The following is an 18,176-nucleotide window of genomic DNA, read 5'->3' as shown; positions in this document are numbered from 1 at the left end:
CGGCGTTGTAGGACCGAGCGCAAGAAATGTCCCAGGTGACTACTGTTCAACATTTTTAGGTTAAACTCCTCGTGAACAGCTCGACTTATCCCATTGCCTCACATAAACGCTTGAAAACATGGGTGTGTGAGTGAACAACGATGTGGTGAAGCGTTGATGTTTATGTCAGAACTTCGGTAGAAGCCGGACTGTAGTAGGCTATGACTACTATGACTACCAAACAGTGGGATTTTGCCTCAGCAGAATTTCACATCCTAGGCATAGTAGCCTATGCCATGTTTAGTAATAAATCAGTTCATAGTTAACCACCAAACTAGCAAGTTGGTTTTTATTTGCTCTCTGTGTGAACTGTAACATTTGGCGACGAGGAAAAGTTCAGAAGCATCTCGAAGGTCTTTTTAGCGAAATCATCAAATAACGAAAATGTCCCAAGAGGATCTGCGAAACGCCATCGTCCAACTCACGAATCTCGTCGCGAAGCAGCAGCAGCAGATCGAAAATTTAGCAAATCGTACTTTTTCGACGGCGGCTAGCGGAAGCGAGAAGACAATCGAGTCGTTGGCAAATGGAATCCAAGATTTCCTGTACGATCCGGACGCAGGAGTTTTCTTTGATGCATGGTACGCTAGATACGAAGACGTCTTCATTCAGGATGGTCATTCTCTCGACGATGCCGGCCGTGTGAGATTGCTTCTACGCAAATTAAGCACCCCTCTGCACGATAAGTACGTGAACACTATTCTGCCAAAGCATCCTCGCGATTTCTCTCTGGATGAGACCGTTACAAAACTGAAGAAGTTGTTTGGTCGCCAGAAGTCGTTACCAGCCCGTTACCAGTGCTTGCAGTACGCCAAGAGTGACGCGGATGATTTTACTTCGTATGCTGCCATGGTCAACAAACACTGCGAAGCGTTTCAACTTTCCAAGCTCACGTCGGATCAATTCAAAGCTCTCCGATTTGTCTGTGGACTCCAATCGCCACGGGATGCGGACATCCGAGCTAGATTGATTTCGAAACTGGAAGCTGATGAATCTGCAGTTGTTGAACAAGGAGAAGCTGCAAGTAAGGTGACTTTGGAAAACCTGGTGGAAGAATGTCATCGTGTGGCCAACCTTAAGCATGACTCGCAGATGGTGGAAAACAAGGAGGCTTGCTCCGTCAACGCCATTTCGCGCAACCAGAATCATTCTTGTTCGAAGAAGACCAACAAAGTGCCCAAGACACCCTGCTGGAAATGTGGGGAACTGCACTACGTTCGTGAATGTCCGTTTGCATCGCACATGTGTACTAGATGCAAGCAGCAAGGACATAAAGAAGGCTACTGTTCAAGCAGTAAGCCCGCTGCATCCAAGCCTTTCAAGCAATGGAAGCCCAAAGAGAGCATGAAGACGAATGGCATTTACACTGTTCGCAACGTCGGAAGAAAACGCAAATTCGTCTCGGTCGAGCTCAACGGGGTAGCAGTCAAGCTTCAGCACGACTCGGCGTCCGACATCACCATCATTTCGAACGAAACATGGGCTAGCATCGGACGACCACCCACTCAACCGACCGATGAATCTGCTGTCACAGCGTCTGGTAGTGATTTGAATCTCCTCGCAGAGTTTCAAGCCGACATCACTATTAACAACGTGACCAAGACAGGGCGCATTTTCATCTCTGATAGCGCCGATCTCAACGTTTTGGGAATCGATACTATGGATCTATTTGATCTGTGGTCCGTACCGATTAACAGCTTGGTCAACGTCGTACATCAAAACTCTGACCAATACGTTGATCGCCTCAAGCACCAGTTTCCGGAGGTTTTTCGAAGCACGCTGGGTAGATGCACAAAAGCGCAAGTGAAGTTATACTTGAAGCCTGATGCCCGTCCATGCTATTGTCCGAAGCGACCAGTGGCGTATGCGGCTCTTCCCAAAATAGATGCGGAACTCGAAAGGCTCGAAACAAACGGTATAATTTCTCCAGTTCAATTCTCGGACTGGGCAGCACCAATAGTCGTCGTACGGAAGTCGGACAATGTTTCGGTCCGTGTGTGCGGTGATTATTCTACGGGGCTGAACAACGCGCTGGAATGTGACCGTCATCCTCTACCTCATCCTGACGATCTTTTCGCGGAGCTGGCTGGGGCACGCTATTTCACACACCTTGACTTATCAGACGCCTATCTACAAGTTGAGGTCGAGGTGGAATCGCGCAAGCTACTTACCGTGAACACACATCGCGGCCTTTTCCGGTACAACCGACTTCCTCCCGGAGTCAAGTCGGCACCAGGTGCTTTCCAACGCATTATTGACAGCATGGTGGCTGGCATCTCTGGAGTGAAACCTTACCTTGATGATATCTTCATTGCTGGCCGCACCAAAGAGGAGCACGACCGTATCCTCTATGCTGTTCTCGAACGCGTCCGTGAGTATGGTTTCCATTTACGCCTTGAAAAATGTCGTTTCGCGCTTCCCCAGATCGGTTTCCTTGGATTGATCGTCGACAAGGACGGTGTTCGGCCTGACCCCAAAACAGAAGCCATTGCCAAGATGCCACCCCCGAAGGACGTGAAGCAACTTCGCTCCTACCTCGGAGCTATCAACTATTATGGTCGATTCGTTCCACAGATGAAGCACCTCAGGGCTCCCCTGGATGACCTGCTGAAAAAGGATGCTCGCTGGAACTGGACAAAAGAGTGTCAGAAATCTTTTGAGCAGTTCAAGACCATTTTACTCTCCGACCTGCTGCTTACTCACTATGACCCATCTAAGGAGATCATCGTCGCGGCAGACGCATCGAAGTATGGTCTAGGCGCTGTCGTCATGCATCGTTTCCCCACCGGTGAGGTGAAGGCAATCGCACATGCTTCTCGCTCACTGACGGCAGCGGAAATGAACTACGGCCAAGTGGAAAAGGAAGCATTGGCGTTGATATTCGCTGTCACCCGTTTCCATAAGATGCTGTACGGACGGCATTTCACTCTCGAAACCGATCATCAACCGCTACTCAAAGTTTTCGGCTCGAAAAAAGGAATACCAGTTTACACAGCCAATCGTCTGCAACGATGGGCTTTGACACTTCTCCTGTATGACTTCGAGATCAAGCACATCTCGACGATGAATTTCGGCTACGCAGACTTCCTGTCCCGGCTGATGTCGTCACAGCGCAGACCAGATGAGGATTACGTCATAGCTGCCGTCTATGTCGAATCCGAAGCAAAGGCGATTCTCGAAGACTCCATCAACAATCTGCCAGTCACACATCAGATGATTGTGGCTGAGACACGTAAGGATGCTGTTCTGCAGCAAGTGATTAGTTACATCAATGAAGGATGGCCAGCAAGCGTGAAGCTAATCACCGATCCTGATGTGAAGAAGTTCTTCGTCAGACGTGAGGGACTTCAAGTCGTCGATAACTGCGTCATGTTCGGCGATCGAATCGTCGTCCCATCAAAATTCCGGAAGCGAATCGTCCACCAGCTACATCGTGGGCACCCAGGAATGGAGCGGATGAAGTCTCTGGCTCGCAGCTACATTTACTGGCCGAATGTTGACGACGATGTGGCGCAATTCGTTCGTCAGTGCGATGCATGTGCTGAAGCAGCGAAGGCTCCGACGAAAGCAACCCTGGAATCATGGCCTCTTCCGGACCGGCCGTGGCAACGAGTACACGTCGATTTCGCTGGCCCAATCGACGGACATCACTATTTCGTGATTGTAGATGCCTACTCTAAGTGGCCCGAAATTTTTCGCACTAGATCCATCACCACGACAACATCCATCACCTGCTTCGTGAAACATTTTCCCGTTACGGCAATCCAGACACGCTAGTCTCAGATAACGGAACGCAGTTTACGAGCGGACAGTTTCAACAGTTTTGCAGTGAGAATGGCATCAACCATATTCGTACTGCTCCATACCACCCGCAGTCGAATGGCCAAGCTGAACGTTTCGTGGATTCCCTCAAACGCGGCCTTAAGAAGTTAGGTAAGGGGGAATCACCAACATTACAGCATCTACAGACGTTTCTTTCAGTGTACCGATCAACACCCAACCGGAATACACCTAAGGGAACGTCTCCAGCCGAAGCGTTTTTAAAAAGAACGATGCGCACTACGTTGGATCTGTTGAGGAAACCATATCCTCCGACTGCAGCCGTTAACCACAAATAAAATGAACAATTCAACAAACGGCATGGAGCGGTCAAGCGATCATTTGTAGAGAATGACTTGGTGTATGTTGAACAACACGTACACAACAAAAAGTCGTGGGTTCCTGGTCGAGTCATTGAACCAAAAGGATCCGTTAACTATGTCGTGTCGCTTGACTTGCATGGAAGACAGAAGCTGGTTAGATCGCATGTCAACCAAATGCGTTCTCGCTACGGTTCCGAAACCCCTGGGCAAGAACAACAACAACTTCCATGGGAAGTTTTATTAGAAGAAGTTGGTACTACTGCTGCAGTGAAACCAGCTGGCAATCATGTTGCTATTAATTTGAACTCTACGGTGCCAGCTGATGTTCCTGTTTTTGAAAATCCGCCAACCGATTTTAACCCGCCAACAACCCATGAACAACCATCTGCATTAGCATCGGAATCCATCACATCCGAATCCGTCATAGCCGAATCTATCGCATCTGAATCCGTCGCATCCGAATCCATCGGATGCTTACTACGTCGTTCTGTAACACCGAGAATCCCTCGATGGCTCTCATCATACGACCTTTATTAAAAAGGGGGAGATGTAGTAGGCTATGACTACTATGACTACCAAACAGTGGGATTTTGCCTCAGCAGAATTTCACTTCCTAGGCATAGTAGCCTATGCCATGTTTAGTAATAAATCAGTTCATAGTTAACCACCAAACTAGCAAGTTGGTTTTTATTTGCTCTCTGTGTGAATTGTAACACGGACAAACAAGAAGCTTACAGTTTCGTCCTCGGTGTTCAACAACCAAAACACTGAGTAAGAAGAAATAAAGATCTTTTCAGGAGTATCAGAATAGCGAGGAAAAGCACGGACCAAAAAAAACGTGAAAGCGTGTTTTATAATAAACTTTTTGTTTGATACGGATTGAAGAGTACGCGTGTTTTGTTTTGGACCGGTAGCAAATGGCACCAGAAAAAAAATGCTTCACTCTGACGTTTCAACTGTTAAAACAAGCTTAAAGTCGATGATATCGCCAGCTCTTTAAGCTAAATTTAAGCTTCCAGCAGCTCGAAAAACGAAAAAATCTACTCTAAGATGTCACTTGGGGTGTTGCCATCCCTAGAATTTCATGTGAGCGCCGTACGTTCCCACTACGAACAGATTCAATAATCAGCCGTACCGGCGAACTCGTTCGTTCCTGGGAACGTTCGCCGCGACGTTCATTTTCACTCATATCATAGCCCTTTAGATCAAAAATTAGAAAACCGTATAAATTTTGTACTGGCCAACCTAGTGGTACACTCATGAGCGACGAATGTTTCTCGTCGAACGAGTTCGCCGGTACGGCTGAATACCAGCCATTGGCCCACAATTCGATAGTTTGTTTCGTAACAAAATCTAGTATGCCTTGGAGTGCAGAAATATCCACGGTATCTCGCAAAAATGGTATGTGGGTTTACTCAGGCGTGGCACGAAGAAAGAAGCCAATAAACTTAAGTGACGGCCAAATCTTTGATTAAAACGCTGACCTGAACTTTACTGAATTCCAACAAAACATTTCCTTTGCAAAATCTGATATATAGGCAACAATTATTGAAACCGTTCAGCCAACAAGCAAGGAGCAGTGTACCATACGAACCATACGCTACCACTTAAAGTGAAGATCTTATAAGAGTGACTGTGCATATTGTTGGAATTATCAATTTCCTGTATATATAAATAGAACTCAAATATAATTAAGCCAGTCTTGATCTGAACTCCGAACGGAACAGACGTGTCTCTCCTTTAATTTGAACACATATGACCATTTGGTTCATTCAACAGACCTTGGTTGGGATCTAGGACTGTGTAGGAACGAGGTCAAGTAATATAAAACGATTTGACAAGTAGCCAAAAGTTCGTTACAATCAGTTCGACATCTAAGGGCCCTTTACGATTCAAACTTTAATTGTGATAAAAGTGGTAAATTGGTTATTGGATGTTTTACCAAATGTATTGATGCCACTTTTAATAATAATGGTTTCAGGGTTTTATGTGTTTGCCAGGGTTATCTGCTGTCAAAAAACATCCAAGATAGTCAAACTGAATTTGACTAATACTTGACCTCGTTCCTACACCTAGTCCTTGGTTGGGATTCAACAATGTTCAGAAAGGCATCAGAGTTTCATTTGGCCGTCAAATGTTTACATTGTTTATTTGGGTTCGAAAACGATGTTAATTTCATCCGATAAAATCGCATTGGATCTGTTGAAGTATCAATTCAATACGTAGAAACCGTGCTTAATATATTCACATATATAACTGTACACTTGTAAATACTTTGAACTAGAATCTAGAATAAAAACCTCAGTTGAGCATTGGCAATCAACAGCAACGGTTGTGTTTCACTGCGCTCGCTCAATACGCTCAATAGGATCAGCGTTACCACGGCCGTTTTATGCTCGAAATATTCAATAGCGCGCTGAGCATGTCAATAATACCGCCGAATATCATCGAAAACCCTGTAAGTTTAAATAAAAAAATACACTGTTTTCCTTCGCACCTGTTGTTGTGTCCGCACAGAAGCATAAGACGTGTATGTACAGGAGTCCACCGAGATACGACTGTATTTGGGATCGAAAAAATGTCCCAAAGCCAGGCGTAAGTCGAAATAGTCGTAAATCGAATATCTATGAATATAAAGTTTATAACCGAAGTTGAAGAGTTGGAATCAATGATATCGTGTATTTCATTTAAAAAAAAAGTTCGATAATGTAATAATTACAGGCGGTCCCCGAGATACACGGTACCTCTTATACGCGGATTCGGAGATACGCGGTTTTCTAAATTTGAATATTCTTTTAGCAAATTGTACAGGCGGTCCCCGAGATACACGGTTAATGGGGACCGAAAACGGCCGCAAAATACCGCGTATCTCGAATTTCCGCGTAAGTCGAATCTCGTGATTTCCAGCTGAAATATCACTAATTTTCGTGTAATTTTGCAAGTAAGGGGTGGTTTTAGTCACTTTATGAATTATTTGATATTATTTTGACTGAATATAACTGTTTTAAACCTTTTGAAATAGTTTTTAATATTCGATCAAAACGGAAATTATTTGGCAATTTGCAATTGATGTGTCAAATCAGTACAATTTGCTCAAAGAATTGTCAAATTTAGAAAACCGCGTATCTCCGAATCCGCGTATAAGAGGTACCGTGTATCTCGGGGACCGCCTGTACTGATTTGACACATCAATTTTAAATTGCCAAATAATTTCCGTTTTGATCAAATGTTAAAAACTATTTCAAAAGGTTTAAAACAGTTATATTCAGTAAGAATCATATCAACTAATTCATAAAGTATCTATAACCTCCCCCTACTTGCAAAATTACACGAACATTACTAATATTTTAGCTGGAAATCACGAGATTCGACTTACGCGGAAATTCGAGATACGCGGTATTTTGCGGCAGTTTTCGGTCCCCATTAACCGTGTATCTCGGGGACCGCCTGTATATTCCAAAAGCCGAACACAATATACAGTAAAGCGTCGATTATCCGGGTAGCTCGGGACCGGACGGTTGCCGGTTAATCGATTTGCACGGATAATGGTCCAAGAAATGTCAAACGCATAAAAAAAATGAAATTCACTAGTTTTATGATTAATTCACCTGGAATCAATCGATTAATCATTAGTAGAATATTATTTTAATCAATAACTATAGGTTTAACAACTGTTCGTGAACAAAAAAGAATTTCGAAAATACCACTACACACTACAGAGCTGCATAAGAAACTGGTTAGCCAATTGACTATCGCTGCAAACTTACGCATGAACAGCTGTCAGATTTATGCGCACGGTTAAGCCGCCCGCCGGTTAATCCGGCCCCGGATAATCGACGTTCTACTGTAGATATTCAAAATCTGATAGTTGTGGAATCTTTAAAATTGTGTGTATAACGGGTAGCAGCACAGAAATTCAAAAAAAATACATCAATTTCTTTTCAATGACAACTTTAACCGTAGAGTTGGCAACCAGATTTACACACGTAAGTTGGCAACTGGCATACCCGGGTATTCCACACGTTTTGATGCAAAAAATTAACGATTTTCATAGGTAATCAATGCTTTCTATATTTTAATGCTGTAAGCAAGTAATGCCGACCATATATTCTATTCTATTTAATTTATTCATTAAGTTTTTTTCATTTTATTATAAAAATAACGGTCAAATTGAAATTTGGAATCGCTTGAATTTGACTCGAAAATAAGCACAATACGAGGAAGAAGCTCCGATGGAGAAATTTCCGATACCCCCTCCAGGCCTCAGCGATTTTTATACCAGACCCTCCAGTATTGTTACGACGAGTCGTCAATTGTCGTTAATTTGTTCTGAATGACTTTACCGTTCAAATAGACATGGAGCAATAACGTCGTGCGTGAAAAAAATAGCTCAAAATTTAACTCCGTGTAAATCAAAGTAGCTCATTTGACTCAGTCAACCAACTTGTTATATGTTTGAAAACACACAAAAATAGGTTAAAATGTGTTCAAATCTATTACTCAGCGTTTGAAATAAATATGGCTCGTAAACAATCCTGATAATTCTGATAATTCCTGAAATGAAGCAGAAATGTAGCGCGAAACGAGTAGCTCTGTTTACAAAATTGAGCTACTTTTTGTCGCGCGAGGCTTGAACGGTTACCTTCTCTATACATACACCTTGATCGAATGCGCTCTCGCAGACTGCTCGAATTTGTTGTACGGGAATGCTCTAGATTCCATTACCTGTTATCATTAATCCACCTTGGTTCCATCACTTGATCTCCCAGATCCACCTTGGTTTGGCTTCCATTATGACAGCTCAAATTAGACAAGCATTTTCCAAGCCATAGCGTTTGTAAATTGAGCGTGAGATAAAATAAAAGATAAGTTTGTGGACATCTAAGACACATTCGTTTCTTTAAGGTTTGGGAGTTCCATTGAAACGATTGGTTACGAAAGTTCTTTAAAGCAAATATTGTAAGTTTATTGGAGCATTTGCCGTTTTGAATATGATTTATAGCCGGCACGCCTTTAGTAGGAATATCAGCATCACTACAAATAGATTATAATCTTTAGGTGCTTACATTACCGCTCCTGTGTGTTGTTTCTTTGTCATCATTGTAGTTAATTGCGATATAGTATCGCATATTTGGCATGAGCAAACGGCGTCGAATGAGCTCTTTGCAAGATGACGAAAACAGTGAGGAAGATGCCTCTCCCGAGCATAGTCCGGTTCCTACAACTACGAGGAAGAAGAAAAGGCTTGATCCGGTGCGTAAGAAATACTCTCATGCCTCAGTGTAAAGGGTACAATTGTGTATTTGCCTCCAAATAATGAAGGTTTCTTTTATTCGTAGATGGAATTATGCCAGCATCTGTACGAATCTATTCGTACGTTTAAGAAAGAGGATGGTTCAACACTCTGTGACACTTTCATCAGAGCACCAAAGCGACGCCAAGAGCCATCATACTACGAAGTAGTTGTAAATCCTATCGATTTGTTAAAAGTTCAGCAGAAATTGAAAACAGATTCGTATGAAGATGTTGAAGACTTGGCCGCAGATATCGAATTAATTGTGAACAATGCAAAAGCTTTCTATAAGCCAGATTCAACTGAATATCAAGATGCTTGTCAATTATTAGACTTGTTTAACACAAACAAAAAACGAATTTTAGAACACCATATTGAAGAAGGATGGTCAGAATCCAAAACTCGTAAAATTACTCGTCCCCGTAAATCACTTACTACTGAAGAGGACGAATACGAAGAATGGTCAGACTTCGATCCATATGAAGAACTTTTTGCAACTGTCATGACTGCAACAGATCCTCTAGACAATCACGATCTATATCATATGTTTCAGCTTCTTCCTTCTAAAAAACTTTATCCTGGATATTATGATATTATAGACCATCCAATTGATTTAAAATTGATTGCAACTAAAATTCAAACCAGTGCATATTCAAGCCTCAATGAAATGGAAAAGGATTTGTTGCAAATGACAAAAAATGCATGCACATTTAATGAACCTGGATCGCAAATTTACAAGGATGCAAAAATGTTGAAAAAAATTTTTATGGCAAAAAAAACTGAAATTGAATCGGGACGGTATAGAAAACCACCACTGAAACGCCCACGTCAGGCGTCCAGTGCAATGGTAGCAGCCTTAAAGGAGGAAATCGATACTTCCGATGATGATTTTGATGACTCGATAGAGACAGAGGGCGACGGTCCACTTTGGCAATTATTCGACCAACTGTACAATACTGCGAATACTAATGGTAAGTAATGTATCCAAATGAATTTGTTTTTCGTATTAAATCAAATTTATTGCTGTTTTCATTAATTATTGTGATGGAAACCGTTGCTTATTTGTTGCTATTTGTTGCTTGTTGTGAATGGAGATAATATGTTGTTTTTAGTATTGCAATCATTTTTTTAACATTCGTATTCCATTATTTTATTTTATGTATTTTCCCCTAAATTTCATATTGGTTTTTGTCCATTTTGTGTTCGTTTACTTTACACTATTTGTCGAATATATTTACATAGATCCCAATGCCTTAGGTGCGCCGTTGGGTGAAGCTCTTTGGAAACTTCCCAACAAACGCTTCCATCCAGAATATTACAACCAGATTAAAAAACCAATATCGATGGCTCAAATACGAAATAAATTAAAAAAAGGAATATATACACATATTACTGACATGACTGCGGACCTTTACTTGATGTTAGATAATGCGAAAAAAGCTAATGCTCCTAACAGCAAGATACACAAGGTAAGTGATACCAACAATTTTCCTAGCTCTTTGTTAATATCTTTTCTTCAATTGCCTTGCAGGATGCCTTAAAGATGCAAAGAATCCTGAATCAAAAGCTTATTGACTCTGGTGATCTAGAAGAGAGCGACGAAGATGAAGATGAAGAAGATACCGATTCTTCAACACATGCTTCGACACGTAAAAAGGGTCGTATGCCTAAGAGTGTAGGGTCTCCTTCTCATGGGGTTTCTAGTAATACAGTTGTATCTAGAACCAACCGCATAGCACCAGCAGTGTCTCTCAAAAAGAAGTTATTATCATTGCATGAATTCCTTGTTGGTTTTACGTATGACGATCATCAGCCAATGGCTCTGTTTATGGAAAAGCCTTCTAAAAAACTGTATCCTGACTATTATCAAGTCATACAGCATCCAATTGATATGACAACAATTGAAAACAATATCAAAGCTGATCGGTACAGCACAATTGATGACATAGTGGGAGATTATCGCCTAATGTTTTCAAATTGCCGAAAATACAACGAAGAAGGATCAATGATTTATGAAGATGCCAATATCTTGGAAAAAGCACTCAATGAAAAATTGAAGGAATTCTCTGGAATAAGCAAAAAACTGAACATAATAGGAAAAATGTAAGATGCTGTTCAAATCTAAAGAAATGGCTAAAATGTAACCTTTTTAAATGTCATTTCTTGTCTATCTCCAGTCCTAAACCGGCACGCAAAAGTAACTCAACCCCACTAGAAAATAAACTGAAGCAGATGTACGACACAATACGGGAATACAGAGAACCGAAGCAAAATCGTCAGCTTTCGTATATATTTATGAAGCTACCATCAAAAAACGTACGAATGCATATCTTCTTTTCTTTTTTTGTGTTTCCTGTGCTAATTTGTTTAAGTTGTTAAATTTTAGGAATATCCTGATTATTACGACATAATCAAAGATCCAATTGATATAGAAAAAATCGAAAAAAAATTACGACAGCAAATTTATGAAACCGTTGATGATATGGCAGCAGATTTTATGCTCATGTTTGAAAACGCTTGCAAGTACAATGAACCTGATTCTCAAATTTACAAAGATGCTCTGTGTCTGCAACAATTGCTCATACAAACGAAACAAGCCTTGCGTAGCGAGGAAACGGTACCTAACGTTCAACAAGCGGTTCAGGAACTTCTACTGTCACTTTTTACCACATTTTATAATTACCAAGACGAAGAAGGTCGATGTTACTCCGATTCGTTAGCTGAGTTGTCAGAGTATGACGAATGCGATGGTAACAGGTAGTAACGAAATAAACTATAATTTAGAAAACATGCGTCAATTAAACAATTTTCTGTTTCAGGATTCGAGCTATTTCATTGGATCTCATCAAACGGCGACTTGATAAAGGATTGTATAAGCGTTTGGATATATTTCAAGAAGACATTTTTAGTTGTCTGGAACGCGCACGCCGGCTAAGTCGCACAGATTCTCAAGTATTTGAAGATTCAATAGAATTACAATCGTTTTTTATAAAAAAACGAGATGAATTATGTCAAAATGTGAATGTACTTGAATCTCCAGCCCTGAGCTATAACACGATGCACTTAAGTGCTGCTGTTGAGTCTCTGCGGCAATCAAAATTACTACAAGAAGAAGAAGCGGATACCGATAGTGATGCAGTGGTAAGTGTATAGGGTGTATAAACATGTTTTATCAAATATTATAGTAATGTTCTACATGTATTGTATGCGTGTTGTGAGTGTAAACCTTGGGTATTACGGAATTTTCTTCAAAGATTTTTTTGTAGCAAAGATTGACTATCCGGCTGCATGGTACCTAATACAGGGCCTAATCAAACGTCAGCAAAGGAATTTCAGTAGGTTAATATTCAATTTATCAGTCAAAAGTTGTTGTTTTACCGCACCGAAGCTATTTTTAAAAGAGCAATATGATTTTTGAAACGCTCAAGGTGTTTTTGTCGGAGGCTTTTTGTATCGTTTGCAAATTTAAACATATATTTCGAGATTATTTGATTGAAAGCAATAGTTTATGAGTTTTAGCGTTTTATTTATATGAGGATTTTTTGTTAAAATGAGGATTTTCTGTGCAAAAAGCGAAGAGCACTAGAGCATTTAAACATGTAAAATTTATATCTATATAAACATACCCCCTCCACTGTTGAATTATCCAATAGTGAAAAGCTGGATGCTATCACTACCGCCCTTCACTTGCTCAACATCTATAGAGGGCTTCGACTCGTCTTATCGCCTAGGGCCACCGATACCTTATATCCGCCACTGAGGGTATAAAGAAGATAATGCTAATCTACTTTGCACACTCGTAGGTGGGAATGAAAATCCCCTGCCATTTAGTACCCTATATTCTTGTTTTACTATTTTTGTAAAATTTATTGATTTAATTTAGAATCATGTTTCTCTCAAGAACTGTTTTGCTTTCTGTTTTATTAGCAACCATCTCAAGGAGAAAGTATGACGATCGATCAAAAAGTATTTTCACCTGGGGACTTTGTCTACATCGATTTGCCCGAAAACAAAAGTAAGTGTATGATGTAGGCTAGATGATTTTATTTTTTGTTACGTGTGAATTACGTGCTACGTGTGAGCCAGTGTTAAGTTGTTTGTCGAAAAGAATAATAAGTTTTTTTTTTTTACAGTTCCTGGCATAATGTACATAGAGCGCTTGTGGACCACTAGTGACAACATCAAAATGATGAATGGTTTGTTACTGCTTCGCCCCCACGAAACTTTTCACGTTCAGACTAGGAAATTCATGGAACAAGAGCTTTTCAAAAGTGATCAACGAATAGAAATTCCATTGTCAAAGGCTTTAAATAAGTGTTTTGTAATGCATATACGAGATTACGTTAAACTCAAACCTGAAAATTTTTCCAGTAAAGATGTATTTGTATGCGAATCACGGTATAGTTCAAAGGCGAGATCGTTTAAAAAACTCAAAACATGGAATCTTGTGCGCGCAAATGACCCTGTGAAATTAACAACACGAGAAACACCAATTGAAGTGAAACGTGTAATGTCGGTTTTCAAAGAGCGCGTGGAAAAGCATAAAGAAGAGCTTTCTGAATTACAGCTCCAAGAAGCAATTCCTGAAAAGGAGAAACCAAACGTAGTTATTTACATGAATGGTGTTGAGGATGGTAATGTATACTACGAACAATACAATACCGTTTGTGGTGGCGTAGTGAAGACCGGCGATTATGTGTATGTTGCTACTGAATCTGGCAAGCAATCGATTTCACAGATCACTTCAATTTGGGAAACAAAAGAGTAAGTGTGCTTTATTTTCGAGAATAATCATCTGCCTGATGAGTTTGCTTCGTGCATTTATTAATTTAAAATGTTCTTTAACTTACAGCGGGAAAGTTTTGTTTCGAGGGCCGTGGCTTCTAACTCCTCCTGAAGTCCCAGGCACGGTAAATCGCCTATTTTATAGGCAAGAAGTTTTACTTTCGACAATTCAAGAAACAACTTCCGCGGTAGCAATTGTTGGGCGTTGTGCGGTTCTAGATCAAAGCGAGTATATAACTAGTAAGTAAACCTGTCGTACCTGTGACATACCTGCCGTACCTTGCCGATCGCTGGTTTAGTAGAGTAAAAGTTTGGTCGGAGGCAGATTTGATTCCAATAAATCCACCATGGTTACTGCCGACTAAATTTGGAGCAAGGGGCGCCAGTCTGCAGAATAGGATCTAGGACAGGATCTTGTATTCAGCACCCAGCTTCATGAACGCAGTTCCGAGCTTGCCCTTCTCTATTAGTGCTGGGTAAATGATTCAGATTCATGAATCTGAATAAATCTTGGAATAAATCTGAATCCCGGTTGTAAAGATTCATGAATCTCCAAATATTCTTGAATCACCTAAGATTGATGAATCTCAAAAGACTCATGAATTTCGAAAGATTCATGAATATCAAAAGATTCATATATCTAGGGATTCATGAATACATTCATGATTCATGAGATTCATACATCTCCAAAAAATCATAGAGCTTGAGCATCTCATTATTCTTCTTTTTGAAGCAACAACCTACATGGTCACGCCAGCCTATACAGGCTTTCGGGACTTCTTGACAAGTCCACGCAACAGGGTTATTTTTTTTTTCTACGGGGAGACGGTCCATGCGCGGCTTAAAGCCGCGACGGGTTTAAAATGTTGTTTAAGATGTTGAGGATGTTGTTTGGTGAGATCGCGCAAATTAACTATTTTGCAAATCATACATCTCTAAAGATTCATGAATCCCTGGAGATATATAATGGATTTATTAATCTTTTAGATTGATGAATCTTTGAAGATTCATGTCACTTTCGAGATTCATAAATCCTTGGAGATTCGTGAATCTTTGAAGAGTCGATTCGAGATTCGAATCACTCATCACTGAAGATTCATATGAATAAATCTCATCGAAAAAGTCAAGAAACTCAACACTAGTCTCTACCCCCTAAATTTGCCATGCCCCCATCTGTACAAGAAGTTAATTTTCCCCGTATATCCAAGCAAGATTAATTGAAAGACGTATTATAGGAAAAAAAACAGAGAAAAGCAAGATTAACCGTTTAACGGTAATTATATGATCACCAAATATTATTGGAATGAACGTTTGATTTTTTTAGTTATATATACTGTGTTTTGCAGCTTGACTCTAGTATTTTATTTTCTGAAAAAAATGTTTTTTAGGGAGGCCAACCGAAATAGCTGAATCAGATGTATATATGTGTGAATCCATTTTCGATGAATTCAAAAAACAAATAAGAAAGATTGTCGCTCCTTCTGGATTACGTAAATTTACTCACAGTCAGATGGTCACAACAGATGAAATATATCATTTCCGACGTCCTATTAACCCTCCTAAGGTAATCTTTTATTACAATAAAATCCTGAGATAAAATTTTAAAGGTCAATTACGCTTATGCCCATCCTAAAAGGTCACATGTGGTGAGATTGCTTCAGCCCAGGAGAATAAACCGATTTCGGCGAATGATTTGACGGTACGTAAATGCAAACCTTGTAAAAATACATCCGTTATGTTTGGTCTTCAGTAGTTTGACGAATTTCTTGAGTGTGTAGTTGTACTTACTAACTGACTTAACACGTAGCCTAACATATCTGAATTAAGCGGTTGCATATCTGACTAAAAGTGAATATGAACCTGTATATATTTTTAGTTTATTATTTTTCGATTAAAATGCTTGTTTATCTGTTTTGCACAACCTCATAAATATTGACTATGTTTTACAATACTGTAAAGATTATCACATAACAATGAATTCAGATTTAAATACGTACCTAACCAACAACATAGTTTATTAAGCCAAATAAAGTAAAATGTGTTCCGCCAGTTATCATATAATTACATGGAGGAGGAAATAACATAATCTAACACAATATCATGATATTTAAAAGCTGGTGTTGAAAAGTTAAAAATCATCACAAACTGTGCTGTTATGCCCCACCTGAATCTTACAGGACATGAAGGACGACTTTGGTATCATCGATGATTCAATCGATGGCCCTCCGTCAATTGGCTCGGACACAATCATGACGGCATCGCCACATCCAACACATTCTATCAACACCAGTACCCCGTCGATGACCACCAAAAAGACATCTAAGCCGGGCAAGAAGCTAGTTACAGGCTACATATTGTACTCTAGTGAACATCGGAAGACTATCTGTGCCAGTAATCCGGAAGCAACGTTCGGTGACGTATCACGAATAGTCGGAAACGAGTGGCGTAATTTGAGCGATCAAGAGAAGACTATATGGGAGCAGCGCGCCATTAAAATGAATGAAGAAAGCGCAGCAAAACATGCAGCTGAAATGGGTGAATCAAATTGTCCCAGCCCAGCGAACCTCAAGACCGAGAGTCCAATCATTCAGGACATCATAACCAATCATGTATGGTGTTTTTTTTATTATTTTTGTTGTTATGTTGTTTTTAAGTTGCTTAAACATTCTCAATGCTAAATCCTTCAGATGTGATAAATAATTTTCCTTGACAATAAGTAGATATTATCAGTTCTATTTTGTGCGCAAGATTTTCATTGTGTTTCTTTCTAATAATTGTAGCTTTATGGCCGTTTTTACGACGTTAAACTACTAACTGTAAGCTTAAAATCATCTGTTTTCTCTATTTTATTTTTTATTTCTCAATTTTACTTCATAAACAGGCGTATGAGTGCTGTTGGGATAAATGTGACTTTCAGTTTGAGGATCCCGCGGAATTCTCTGAGCATTGCATTGCTGAAGGTGTAGGATGTGTTTACAAGTCCTTCGTAGCGCCAACTGAACAAGAATTTATCTGTATCTGGAGAAATTGTGTACGACTTCGACGAAATATGCCTCCTTTTCCATCTGTTACACGACTTGTGAAACATGTCAAAGAAGTACATCTAACGAAAGGAGTTAGCAAATTAATTCAACCGCAGGACCGTAGCAAAAACTACGTACATTCTAAGCGCTTTACATCCGGCATACAGATTGGAAATAATGCAGGAATGAGTGGAAGTAACACGAACACCAATAACATCGGAATGATAACCTTGCAACCAATGGGTAACGTAGGAAATCATTCATCGCATAGTACTAGCGGAAACCTTATGGCATTGTCATCGCAAAACCCTGGTGTCAATCAAATTCAATCAATGCACGCACAGCAACCTCCATCGATGCCCAATGCAAATGGAATCAATGCACAACAAATTGGCAGTACGATTGCTACGCCATACTTTAGCTGTAAGATTTTTCTGAAACAATTTTTGAATGTTTTTCGTTTGATATATTTATTACACATTCTATGCACTTTTAGATATTTCGAGTCAACCGGCGGAACCATTATTTGTAACAGTACCACCACGACCACAGCGAGTGCTACATTCTGACGCATATATAAAATATATAGAGAGGCTTCAACAGAAATCAACATATATAACGCCGTGGCAAAAAACGTTCACAGCAAGAAAAGAATCAATTCCTAATACTGATGTCAACAGACTTCCATCACAGTGGCTAGGTAAACGTGGTCAAGATCGCCCCGAGGTTGTAATTGATGCTTTATGGGATTTGCGAAATTTCATGATGAAAGATGTTATACAATTTGATCGTTTTTAAACATTATCCATTTTACTGTAGTGTCAACTGCTAAAATAAGTTATTTCAATTTTTTATTTCACATAAAAAAATGAATATTTGATAAACTTTCTTAGT

General features: G+C 40.0%; 2 protein-coding genes across 5 annotated transcripts; both read left to right on the top strand.

Moving 5' to 3' along the window:
* Positions 1-423: 423 nt before the first annotated feature.
* LOC120953385 (uncharacterized protein K02A2.6-like) lies at positions 424-3,816 on the top strand. Its single transcript, XM_049606756.1, has one exon. The coding sequence runs from the start codon at positions 424-426 to the stop codon at positions 3,814-3,816; it is 3,393 nt and encodes a 1,130-aa protein (XP_049462713.1).
* Positions 3,817-8,947: 5,131 nt separating this feature from the next.
* Positions 8,948-18,080, top strand: LOC120948433 (protein polybromo-1). 4 transcript variants are annotated; one of them, XM_049611247.1, is made up of 16 exons: positions 8,948-9,140; positions 9,288-9,434; positions 9,521-10,445; positions 10,732-10,943; positions 11,006-11,577; positions 11,652-11,790; positions 11,861-12,231; positions 12,294-12,615; positions 13,402-13,489; positions 13,608-14,238; positions 14,327-14,499; positions 15,648-15,823; positions 15,896-15,958; positions 16,437-16,868; positions 17,141-17,705; positions 17,779-18,080. In XM_049611247.1, exons 2-16 carry the CDS (start codon positions 9,318-9,320, stop codon positions 18,078-18,080), a joined length of 5,088 nt encoding a protein of 1,695 aa, XP_049467204.1. In that variant the 5' UTR covers positions 8,948-9,140; positions 9,288-9,317. The 4 variants fall into 4 exon arrangements, with proteins under 4 accessions (XP_049467204.1, XP_040220669.2, XP_040220668.2 ...); XM_040364735.2 differs by having other exon boundaries at positions 10,717-10,943; XM_040364734.2 differs by having other exon boundaries at positions 9,240-9,434; positions 10,717-10,943.
* Positions 18,081-18,176: the final 96 nt, after the last annotated feature.

This window comes from Anopheles coluzzii, chromosome 2 (assembly GCF_943734685.1).
Source record: "Anopheles coluzzii chromosome 2, AcolN3, whole genome shotgun sequence".
NCBI classification, from domain to species: domain Eukaryota; kingdom Metazoa; phylum Arthropoda; class Insecta; order Diptera; family Culicidae; genus Anopheles; species Anopheles coluzzii.
The sequence above is the reverse complement of the archived record's forward strand: the minus strand, read 5'-3'. Positions and strand labels throughout refer to the sequence as shown.